This window comes from Thalassophryne amazonica, chromosome 9, assembly GCF_902500255.1.
Source record: "Thalassophryne amazonica chromosome 9, fThaAma1.1, whole genome shotgun sequence".
NCBI classification, from domain to species: domain Eukaryota; kingdom Metazoa; phylum Chordata; class Actinopteri; order Batrachoidiformes; family Batrachoididae; genus Thalassophryne; species Thalassophryne amazonica.
In genome coordinates this window covers 98,027,178-98,040,130 of record NC_047111.1, presented here as the reverse complement: position 1 = coordinate 98,040,130, position 12,953 = coordinate 98,027,178, and the positions used below count along the sequence as shown (strand labels likewise).

General features: G+C 40.5%; 1 protein-coding gene across 1 annotated transcript in view; it reads left to right on the top strand.

Moving 5' to 3' along the window:
• Positions 1–3,572: 3,572 nt before the first annotated feature.
• Positions 3,573–12,953, top strand: part of alcama (activated leukocyte cell adhesion molecule a) — a 434,306-nt gene continuing 424,925 nt past the window's right edge. The window contains exon 1 of the mRNA XM_034178820.1: positions 3,573–3,797. Coding sequence (XP_034034711.1) covers positions 3,740–3,797 — 58 coding nt within the window. The 5' untranslated portion in view covers positions 3,573–3,739. The remainder of the gene's footprint in view (positions 3,798–12,953) is intronic.

The window sequence follows — 12,953 nt, the reverse complement described above, 5'->3', positions numbered from 1 at the left end:
TTTTTCCTTCCCACTGTCGCCAAGTGCTTGCTCACAGGGGGTCGTTTTGACCATTGGGGTTTTTACGTAATTATTGTATGACCTTGCCTTACAATATAAAGCGCCTTGGGGCAACTGTTTGTTGTGATTTGGCGCTATGATTGATTGATTGATCCTAGATCCAGGAGGAGGAGTTTTAAGCATTCAGGAACATTTTATTATACATAATAAAAAAGTGAACTTTGATATAATTTTTTGAGTAGATGAATAATGACCCAGGAAATAACTAATAATTTTTGAGTCAAACTGGAAGGTATTCTGGATCCAGGGTCAAAAACAATGTTGGAGATATAACAGTAATTAACTCAAAAAGTTGTGAATTGATATTGATGAAATTTTGTGAGTATATATGCATCAATTCTTACAAAAAAAAAAAAAAAAAAGCTTGATGCTTGATGCTAAATGCCAGTGAAAGTGGGTATTTTAGTGGTGTGGAATATGTGGCCTTGGTGAAGGTATGTGCTCTCTTGACTTCAGGCGTCTCAACTTTAAAATTTCTAAAATAATCCTCTTTAAACTCAAATGAACACAAATTGCTACAACATGTTATAAAAAGTCAATAAAAATACCAAAACCTAAATAACATATTGCAAGTAACAGCTCCTTTATTGTAACACAAGTAAATTGTGAATTTCACAGCCAGTTTTTTTTTAGACAAGTCAGAGGATAGATACATGAACATTTCCAAGAGACTGAAGATGTCTTGGACTTTATTCACACCCATTATTAAGAAATACAGTGTGTTACTGTTTGCAAATGCTGAACATATACAGCAGCTGTGCAAGAAGGAGTCAAATGAGGGAAGCCAACAAGATCCCATGTCAACTCTGCAGGAACATTTTTCTACAAAAATGAATTTTGAGTTTATTGGAGCTTCAAGGGAGGAAAACATCTGTTTGCAAAACCTTAATTATCTTGTGGGCTGTAAGTGGCCCACTGTATTTTTTTATTCTAAATTTTGCACTTTTATCCTCCTTAATTAGCAATATAACCTTTTATGGAGAAACGTGCACACAAATCAATTAATTCATACAAAACACAACCGCCAGCCATTAAAAGTGTTCTGACAGGTGCGTTCAGGGACAACAAAACAAGGAGACACTTTATTAGCCTGAATGTGGTTTAAAGGCTAATTTCATATTTGGCAGGACTTCCAAACAGGTTTTATCTGATAATGGTTTTTGCGGTGATTAACTTTAATATAAAGCTGAATGAGAAGCGAAACCACGACAATGAAGGTGGAGCGGGAAAAAAAAAAGGGATAAAAGGCGGAAATAATGCTGCCTTCGCGTCCTCCTCGTAAACTTTACGATCGCTTACAGCGCCGTTCCCGAAACTGAACAATTTAACGCATAGTAAACACGTATACTCAAAAGATTTAAGCAGTGGTTTCCTAACAACTTGCAGCGCCCTTTATAAATAACAGCATTTCCCCAATGCTTTTATGTGGCCACAAAAGCATCATTCACATTTCTTTATAGAGGATTGTTATGTTTTTACTCTTGCAAAAATAATCGAAACAAATAAGTAGTACAGTATTCATTTGTACATAATACATTCATATTGTGTAAGAGTGTTTAAACTAACTGTGTTTAAATCAGCATGGTGGAATAGTTGTTAGCACTGTTGCTTGCAAGAAGGTCATGGGATCGATTCCCACCTGCGGCATTGTTGTGTGGAGTTTGCAATGTTCCCTCCGGGTGTTCTGGCTTCCTCCCAAAGACATGCAGGTTAGGTGGACTGGAACCTTTAAATTGTCCGTGGGTGTGTGTGTGTAAATCTTTGTTTGTCTATATGTGAACCTGTGACACATTGGCGTCCTGTCCAGAGTGCACCCTGCCTTACACTCTCTGACTGCTAGGATGGGCTCCAGCCCCCTGTGACCCATAATTGGAGTAAACGGTTGATGATGAGTGCATGTTCAAGACAGCACAAGACAGAAATATAATATATATGACATTGGAAAAGAGAGACAGTTTTAAAACACAACGACATATACAATGACATTCATAAACACATTATTAGTGCTGAAACACTCAATAAGGTCCTTACTGGACTTATTGGCCCAAATGGAGGAGTTTAAGTATCTTAGGGTCTTGTTTATGAGTTGGGTAAGGTGGCACATGAGATCAATACCAGACCCTTGTATCGAAGAAAAAGTTTAGCTGGAAAACAAGATTCTGGTTTTTCGGCTGATTTATGTAGTGAGCAAAAAACAAGAAGCAGAAAAAGAGGTTCCTCTGTAGTGTTTCCACGCTTACACTCAGAGACGGGGTGAGAAGTTGGAATATCTCTCGGGTATCTGGGCTCTTGGAGTAGAGCGACCTTTGCATCACAGGGAGCCACCTGAAGTGGTTCATATATTTAGTGAGGATATCCCCTGGTTGTCTCCCTATGGAGGTCTTTCCAGGCACGTCTAACTGGGAGAAGGCCTGGAACACCCAGGATATGCTGGAGGTGTTATATTTCCCAGCTGACTTGGGAATGCCTTGGAATCACCCAGGAGGAGTCCATGGTAGGTTACTTCCCAGCCAAGGCTGGTACCCATTACAACTGGGTGGACTCTGTGACAATGCAAATGAAGTGTCTTAAATCAAATGCCAATCTATATATTGGTAGTCCAACCCCTAACCTACAGAGCCAACTCTGCAATTGGAAACAAAAGAAACCACACACAGTTTGTTGATCGAGACAGTGACAGAAGGAAGAAGTGTCTGCTTTAGCTGCATTCATACAAAATCTTTCCTGTGGAGTTGTGTGAATCGTGATCATGTTATCTGAGTTTTAGGCCACAACCAATTTGAAACAATCCAAAGCCAGTGGCTTACTTCTTTGGTCTGTGTTGATATAGTCTGCGTCTCTCACGAGCAACTCAACCTGCTCCTAATTTTCATCACCCATCCAGCAAGTACTTATATCATCCAAGTGGCAGGCACACTATGGCAGGCTCCCTTGATTTTCACTCAGGATTGCCACAGCAGATTCATGTTGAATTGCTGCCCTTCCTGAGGCAACTCCACATTACACAGGGAAAAGTGGCAGGGATGGGGTTTGAACTCACAACCTTCCACACTGAAACCAAGTGCACTCAGCACTGAGGGAGGTGGTGGCGTAACAGCTTGCACGTTGGACTGGGATATGCCAGCGACTCGGGTTCGCTTCCCGATTGCAACCACGCTCCGACTGGCACTCTTAGGCACGTGCTGTGGGCCCTTCAGGAAATAAGTCGTAGGCTTTCGTTGGTTACCCACGTTAAATAAGAAACTCTTCTTCTTCTTGCCCATCACCACCTGCACACTGTGGGATAATATATAATGCAAAAAAAAAAGAAAGAAAAGAAAAAAGTTGCTTTTTAGATTGATATTGATAGATCTATCTATCTGATGCCCTCTTTCTCAGAAAATTCTGACTCCGATTCTGGTTTTCCGGGCTTTGACGCGCTGCTGTTATTGCAGCGCTCATATTTCCGACAGCACGTGAAGGCGCCTCGGCTCCAGGTTGATCTATTTCGCTGTCGTCTCTCTCTCTCTCTCTCTCTTTTCTCTGCTCTCAGTTTCACCTGCACTCTTCGCGAACACACGCTCTCCGGAGGAACCTTTGGGACTTTCCACAGCGCCTCCGAACGGGAGTCTCGTCGTTCCTGCGGACTGTATTTGAAGACTTTAAACGCGGTTTGTCGAGCAGACTGACTTCTCTCGGGATGGATTCTGCCGCTTTGCTGCTGGTGGTTTTGCTGAGCGCCAAAACATTTCTTCAAGGTAAGCTGCCGGACAACACCTTCCGAGTTTGGGCTCAACTACGCTGTTATTTGTAACTGTTAACTTTAAACGCCGACATGCCGGGTCGAGAAACTTCCAGCGGAAGTTCGTGCTGTTATGACTTAATGGTCATTATAGTGACGTGTGGTCACACTCAGATGGGGGGAAAAAAACAAACAAATTTTTTATCACAGCCAAAGCTCAGATCCCCCAAATTTAACATTCACAGACGACAAAGATAAACAGCCCGAGAATATCAGCTCAGGACCTAAAACCAAAGAACATTAGGCTTTGTTTCTCTTTTGTTTTTTTTTTTTTGTTTTGTTTTTTTAAATGAATGACTACCGGTGTCAAACTACCGGCCCAGGGGCCACAGCCGGACTGTAATGGAATTTCACACGGACAGACCTGAGTTTATAAAAAACCTGGCGTGTATACACACACGCGCACGCACACAGTGTATCCTCAAAAGTCTGGAATATTATTATTATTATTACAAATGTTTATTAACATCTCATTTATTTGTACATAATTAGTAACAACTCACTTAGCATGGTGTTTGTATAAAACCGTGAGCTAGAACTCATCTTTTGAAAAGAAAATAGTAATCACAGTGTATTTGTTTTGTGTTGTAGTTTATCAGAAATTATTGTATTTTATAAGCATTCCATTTTGTAGCATCTTATGAACACTGCATTTAAAAAATGTATCTCTCTATCTGTCTGTCTGTTTGTCTGTATATCTATATATTATATAAATAATGAATGTTTACAAGTTCAATGGTATGAATATTTCATGAGGTGAAAGCTGGAACAAACCATTCAATGAGACAAAGGTAGGGTGGAATGGTATGTTCCAGCTTTCACTGAATTAAATATTCATTCCATTGAAAAAGGTAAAAACATTCATTATTTGTTTTATATAATGGCTAAAATAGATCCTTGTCATTTGATATTTTATTAGTTTATAAACAACAGAAAAGGGACTTACATTTTGGTGTTCCACTGCTGCTAAAGTCCAAATTGTGACGTGTAGTCCGGTGATGCTGGACTTCCATATAAAAAAAACCCCACTGTGTAGTTCCTCGGTCCAGCCAAAAATCATGTCAGCTTTTCATGCATCCAGACGGTTTACAGCGGAGTGGATTTTGTGTGTGTGTGTGTGTTACAAGAACTAGCACTGTCAGTTAGCTCAATTAAATTGTCTCGCTTCTGTTGCTGTCCCACATCCGCATGCTCACACAAAAAGGACGTGCTTGTGTGTGCATGTACTACCAAAAAAACTGGACTGTGTATTTCCTCAGTGCAGCAAAAAATCAGAGAAATTAGTCCAGCTTTTCATTCTAACTTCCTGCTAACAGACTCCAGACTGATTACAGTGCAGTGGATCTGTTTTGTGTGCGCATTCGCGTGCACGTGTGTGCGTGTGTGCAGAGTGCAATGGTACGAAATGTATGGAACCAAATTTGTACGCTAAATTGAACCACACTGAATCACACTCTATATGTAATGCAGCATAAATGGGACAAATAATCCATGTCATGTGACATACAAAGCACCAATCAAATGACTAGGATCCACTCAGCCATTATATAATATATTTTATATCCTATGTAATTCATGACTTTAAAAACAGGAACAAGTTTGAATATATTTTGTATCTTCTCTAATACAAGCAGGCTAACATTAAGCTTCTGGAATGGCCTTCCCAAAGCACTGACCTCAACCCTATTGAAATTTGTGGTTTACACTTTAAAAGCCGGGTCTGTGCCAGGAAACCTCCAAATTTAAATGAACTCTACCAATTCTGCAAAGAAGAGTGGTCACATATCCAGCTATAATTATACCAGAAACTTGTTAATGGCTACAAAAAGCATTTTGTCGGAGCCGCTTGCTAAGGAGCATTTATCTAAATATTAGTGGGTGTCTGTATATATTTGAGCCTGTATGTATAATTTTGACCCTGTGTAGATTGGAGAAGATGCCAAATAATATATGTAAACTTCCGACCAAGGAGGGTTTGGCCGATAGTCGAACAGGGTCTCATCACTGCTTTTTGCAGATGATGTGGTCCTGTCGTCTACATCGGCCTGTGACCTCCAGCACTCACTGGGTCGGATCACAGCAGCATGTGGAGCGGCTGGGATGAGGATCAGCGCCTCTAAATGTGAGCATGGCTCTCAGCAGGAAACCGAAGGATTGCCTACTCTGGGCAGGGAATGAGGTCTTGCCTCAAATGAAACAGTTCAAGTACCTCTGGGTCTTGTTCATGAGTGAGGGGACAATGGGGAGTGTGACTGGCCGTAGAATTGGCGCAGCAGGGGTGGTGTTGCATTCGCTCTGCTGTACTGTGGTGACAAAAAGGGAGATGAGCCAAAAGGTGAAGCTCTTGATCTACGGATCAGTCTTCATTTCTACTCTCACCTATGGTCATGAGAGTTGGGTCATGACCAAAAGAACTAGATCACGGGTACAAGCGGCCAAAACGGGCTTCCTCAGGAGGGTGGCTGGTGTCTCCCTTAGAGATAGGGTGAGAAGCTCTGTCATCCATGAGGCGCTCAGAGTAGAGCTGCTGCTACTTCACGTTGAAAGCAGCCAGCTGAGGTGGCTCGAATATCTGGTAAGTATGCCTCCTGGGCGCCTCCCTAGGGAGGTGTTCCAGGCACGTCCATCTGGGAGGAGACCCCGGGGAAGACTCAGGACTAGGTGGAGAGATAATATCTCCACACTGGCCTGGAAAAGCTTCGGGATCGCCCAGTCAGAGGTGGTTAATGTGGCTGTTTAAAAGGGAGGTTTGGGGTCCCTTACTGGAGCTGTTGCTCCCACGACCCCGTCCTGGATAAGCGGTTGAAAATTCATGTATGTATGTACATATACTTCCAACCACAACTGTATATATCCTGTTACATTAAAGAATGAAGTCAATTGAATTATCACTTCTAAACCTCAAACACCCCCGCCCAAAAAAAACAACAACCAGCCAAACAAACAAACAGTCCAACAACAACAAAAAAAACAACCTTCAGGTGACTGCTATATGACAATGCAATTACTGAATAATAAAATGATTGTGAAAGCTTGAATAATACAATGACATTTTCTTTTGAATTTCAACAAATTGCTTTGAAAAAAAAAAAAAGTAGTTTTCACACATGAAGAAGGGATCAGTTTTAAAGCCATCATCCAATGTGGGCATTTATAAATATCAGCTATTTAGGGGTTTCACAGTATTTTTAAAAGTTTTGTGTTTTTTTGCAAAGGCCTGTCCCCAATCTCACTCTCTCTCTCTCTCTCTCTCTCTCTCTCTCTCTCTCTCTCTCTCTCTCTCTCTCTCTCTCTCTCTTCCCCCTCCAGTGGAACCAAGCTTATTTTTCCGTATTGAAAACTGAAATGAAGCACGTGGTTTGGGTGGAAGGGCGGGTTGACCTTTAATTATAACTGAAATCTTGTGTTTGATCCATCAATACTGGTGTCCTTGAGCAAAATCCTCAACCCCAAACTGCTCAGCCGGGGTGCCCACTGTCCCTGCACAGAGGTTGAAACAGATGCAGACAAACTGGAAAATAAAAGTATTTTTCTGTGTTATATCTCTAAAATGATAATAGGTCACAGGTGAGAGAACTCTAATAGCTTTTTTTTGGGGGGGGGGGGGGGGGGGGACGCTGCCTTTATTTTTTTGGAATAATCTCTCAAGTATTTAAGAAAAAAAATCCCATCACTATTTCACCAAGCCAAAGCAAATGCCTTCAAATATGTTGGTTTGTCTCATTAACACTCTTCGGATATCTGGTGTTGCCACATTAGCAGGTAAAAACACAAATATATTTGATTTAAACTTGCGCAAAATAGAGAAAATTCATGTTTCTGGTTGATACATTTGATTGGGTAACAACAAAACTTTAAATTCTCCCTTAATTTGATAATTTAATGGTGAATCTTCCTGTGCTATAACAAAGTGCAGTCTTTTTCACAGTTGCTTAAGGGGCACTGAATGACTACATTTTACATTATACACAGGTGACCAAGCTTCTTTTCAACTGCTTTCCAATAATAAACGAACCACCATCTCGTTGTAAATCAACAGGTGTGTGAACTGAACAGAGGCACGTAGCCTTAGAGGCAGTCATCCTTTCCTAAGCAAATCCCCTCTTTCCATGTCCTCGGAGCTAATCTGGTATCATGGTGCTGGTTTTGAACTCTGGGGTGAAAATGCAGTTGCTGCTATCATATCATTTGTTTGTAATTGGGTATGTGGTTGTTTAACCTCAGCTGTAATCCAGCCCTCTGTTTGTGTGTCTAAGTGTGGCATCAGGAAGTCTTTCAACGGGCTGGGAAGAAGCCAGAAATAAAACCATCATACACATTTAATGACTTTTGTCAGTCAAATAGGGGCTTTGTCCATTATTTTTCTGTCACGGTCTGCCAAAGAAAATGCATCACATATTTAAGAAGACTGGCACTCCTGCTTTTCTTGTCTGGCGAACAAAATATCCTGAGTTTCATTTTGTTACAGAATTAGTGAAGGATGCTGCCTGGAAACCTCCACACAGACTTTGTGGCTCACAGAACCAATGATTTAGACCCAAATGCTGATGGGATTTATTCTTGTTATTGATTCTTTATTACAGATGGATTTAAATGAACTCTCAGTAGGGCTGGGCAGTAAGCAGAAAATGTATTGACACTGACAGCTACAACATCTCACGACTTAATTGTTTGATTGGTGGCTTGTGTATCACTTGACTTGGATTATTCGTACCATTTGGTGTTGTGTTTCATTGACCATGCAATAGTTCAGTTTTTGTGTGCAGTTTTGGTGCTATATGAAATGTGCTTTTGCATGCCCCGACCACCACACATGTTCACACTAAAGGAGGCAGCATTTAGCTAAACATGGCGGAGTTTGTTTTGCTGCCAGATGATGATTTGAAAGCTAATTGATGCTGCTAATTGTTCTAACACAAAAAACAAATCCACTACGCTGTAAGCCAACTGGAGGCATGAAGAGGTGCTTGGATGAAAAGCTGGACAAATTTCTGACATGATTTTTCACTGGACTGCGGAACTACATTAAGGGATTTTTTGGAAGTACACAAAGTCAATGCACGGCATTGTGGACTACATCATCGCAATTTTGGACTCAAATTTAAAATTTGTGTTGGACTGTTAAGCACCATTGGAACACCAAAATGTAAGTCCCCTTTCTGTTGTTTATGAATTAAGAAAATATCAAATGACAAGGATCTATTATATAAAACAAATAATGACATTTTTTTCATTCTTTCAGTGGAACGATTATGTAATTCGATGAAAGCTGCTTTCATCTCATGAAATATTCGTACCATTGAACTCATAAGCATTCATTATTTGTATACTACCACATCACAAAGGCGAGACTCGGGATGGGTATCGGGAACCGGTTCTTTTCGGGTATTGTTAAGAAATTATTCAATCCATCGACATTTGCCTAACGAGTCCCTTATCCGTCCTTCAGAGTGGCCGTTGTTTTTGGGGGTGTTTGTCAGGAAAATGATCATTTCTCTACATTGATTACAGACCCTGCAGCGGGTCTGTAATCAACCGTTTCTGCAGTGCGGCTTTGCTTTGAACCTTGAATCAGTGAAGCAGTGCTTTGATCTGCTGCTTCGTTGGTTCGTTGTTTTATTTCGCTTTATCTTAATTTTCCCCGCTAAAACCCTAAAGAGCACATGTCTGAGTAATATTTACCTTTTTTATGTTAAACTGACCTGTTATGGTCTTCTGAAACAGTTGATAGATGTATTTCATAACTTAAAAACGGGGCCGATGCTTGTGGTGATCTTTTTGAAATTGCGCAGACATGTTGCATTGACATGCATAGACATGTGGTGTTAAAATCCAGATAAGCACCATTTGGCACTATGAGTGTAATAATACGGATGATATTCACCTGTTGTCGAAGAGGTGTGAAAGCCAAAGATAGCTAGAGGGACACACTCTTTTTACAGGCACTTGGTGACACCTGCTGTTGCGGATGTGTGACATGTAAAAGTCTAATCTGTGATTACAAGACAACCCCATATTTTTATGAAATGCTTCAAGGGAAAAACAAACCAAGAAACAACATGATTTTACATTGGGGACAATATGGTATTTTATCAATATTGCTTGCTGTTGCATGTCCACAGAAATTGTGCCATGTGACCTTCATCTTGTAATATCATAGTGTAATATACTCGTACATTTGACTTGCAGTTATTAGTTGGCTGTAATGAGTTGTCAAATGAAGCTTCACGTCATGAAGATGTTGGTCAAGCAGTTGGCTGGGAATTGAGGCTTTGTAACCATAATGATGCTGTTTTCTCTTTTTTGCCATAGAGAAAGGTGTGCCACAGGTATTACAGTTTGGCTTGTTGTTGTTTTTTTTAAAGTTAAACCACACTTTGAACCATTTACCCCTTCCCACCTTACACTTCTTTTTCTGTAGCAGGCGTGCTTGTGTTGAAACAGATGCCCTGTGCGACTTCAGCATGGCATTGTCCAGTCGTTTGCCGTATTAGTCTAACTGCGTGTTTATATCGGATAGGTAAGACATTTTAACTGTCCAGACAAGTTGGACGTGTTGCTATGGAGCCTAGAAAGTAATGATTTTCATGAGTGCCATAAACTGTGAACATGCAGCAGTAAGACTAAAATGAGGTGTCCCGGATGTCCTGCCCATCACGAGTCAAAAGTGTCATGTTGACTTAAATATGTCAGCCATAAATAGCATCTTGTGCCAACCTGGAGTGTTCATCACTTTTTTCCTCCAGGTTAAAAATACCATTACCCTCCACCTTTTTTTTTTTTTTTTAAAGAAAATCACTGCATTAAATTAAATTTTCAACAGTTCTTGAGTGAGAATGACATATTCACTGTTCCACTTCAAAACAGAACTGGGTACAAACACCAGTGGATCATCTGACCATCGTCCTCAGCTCCGTTTATGCTACATTTGTTGTCTGTTGGATGTCCACGTGTTGTACATACGTATATTGTGTGCTTGTGTTTTGTTTCATGTGTGTATTGTTGGTGGGTCTGTGCACATATAACTTCCTTTATTTATTTATTTTTTTGTGGGATGCATGGCCTCCCAATTTCACGCTGTTTGAGTTATGAAGAAAAAAACAATACAAACACGCGCAATCTAATGACAAAGAGGTTCTTTCTCCATGCAGATACGGCTCGCCACCAAAATTTAAATTAGTTTCTTCTCTCATAACGGGCAATAATTCCATCAAGCATCACTAAAATGGGAGCATTAGTTTTTTTTTTTAATAACGCAGCCTAATAACCACACAGAGAGACATAACAGTGGTAAAAACCTTCTTGGCTGAGGTAACTGTTCCTGGCACTGATGACATTGTCTTGTGTCGTTTACACAGCATAGGTCAGAATGAATGTTATTTTTCTTCCAGCTCTTATCTCTTGCGTCTGTGTTGCTGGCCATACACAGAGCTGCTCTTTGTCAGCATGACTGGAGGGCGGGCGAGCTGTCTGGCGGCTGTGCCAGAGCAAGTGTGTTTGTCTGGGCGGGTGGGGTTGATTGGTGGTTGACACTCTACACAGCCAAGGGCTCCATCTCCATCACCTGATGCTATCAGGTCTGCGACTGGATCACCGACTCTCCAGAAGAAAACGCAGTGTAATATATGCATACTGTATGGGACGCATTCCATTCCTGATGAAATCCATATTTGTCCTCCGCATAATGGCAGATAGGAGGAGTGGAGATAGCAAAAACCCGTTTCCAGCTTGATCTGCAGCATTCCTCACATCAAAGGGAAAGGACTTTCAAAGACAGTGTCAGACTCAGAAGTTTGAGACCACGGGAGACTTTTTCAGGGTGACTTTAGGGTCGTAATCTACCATGTGTGTGAAAGGGTACAGAAAAGTGTTGGCAGTAATGGAAATTGTATAGCTGAACTGTAAATACTGTTTGGAAATGACTCTTTGAATGTCAGAATGGCCTTTCTGAGAGATTTTAAAAGCCGTATGATTTGTGTGGAATTAAGAGCAGTTTCTGGTAATTCAGAAAGACTCTCTGTGGTGCTTGTAAAAGGTAACATAATTTCTAAATGTGATTTGAAGTAGTTTGAATGATTCACATGTTGAAGACCGAGTGTATTAAAAACATCGCTTTCTTTGGACACGCTCACAGACATTCCATTAGCGGTTGCTCTTGGCGTACTGCAGGTGATATGCTCTGATTCTATTGCATTCATATATATAAAAAAAGTAAGTCCCTTCGGCTGCTCCCTTGTTTGCACTTGGGGTCGCCACAGCAAATCCAAGGTGGATCTGCATGTTGAATTGGCACAAGTTTTACGCCGGATGCCCTTCCTGACGCAACTCCACATTACATGGAGAAATGTGGCAGGGGTGGGATTTGAACCCGGAACCTTCTGAACTGAAACCAAGCGCATTAACCACTTGGCCACCACCCCTGCATTCATATATATATATATATATATATATATATATATATATATATATATATATATATATATATATATATATATATATATATATATATATATATATATATATATATATATATATATATATATATATATATATTTTTTTTTTTTCAAATTCCTCACACAAGACAGAATAGCTGAGGTTTAATAAACATTAGATTGCAAAGTTGGTTTGCATTAAGGCTTATTAGAAAGAGTGAATATGACGAAACAAAACGGAGGAATAGTAGTAGCTGTAAATGGAAAATTGAATGTCCAAATAACTCCGAGTGGAGTCTGTTACACACAGCTGGAAGAGTGCATCGGGTGGCCAAAGAATTAAAGGTTACATGTCAAGTCATTATAATAATGTTTGGCAATGCTGGTACAGTATCTTTGTCGGAGAAGGAAGATGTCTTTAGGGTCCCAGTGCTTCCTGTCTTAAGGCACCTTGACACTTGCATGAATTTGATCCACACAGCATGCCCGTGAGTAAACTGTTGTAAACTGTGTGTGAACTGTGCGCGGCTACAAGCCAGTGTGCAAAGAAAATTTTGAAATGTTCAAAATGTCTGGCACGCATTAATTTCACGTCACTTGCGTGAACAGGTCCAGAACATTGAGCAACCTATTCTAAATCACTGCATGTCACTGCGTATCAATGCGTCATTGTGCGCAGA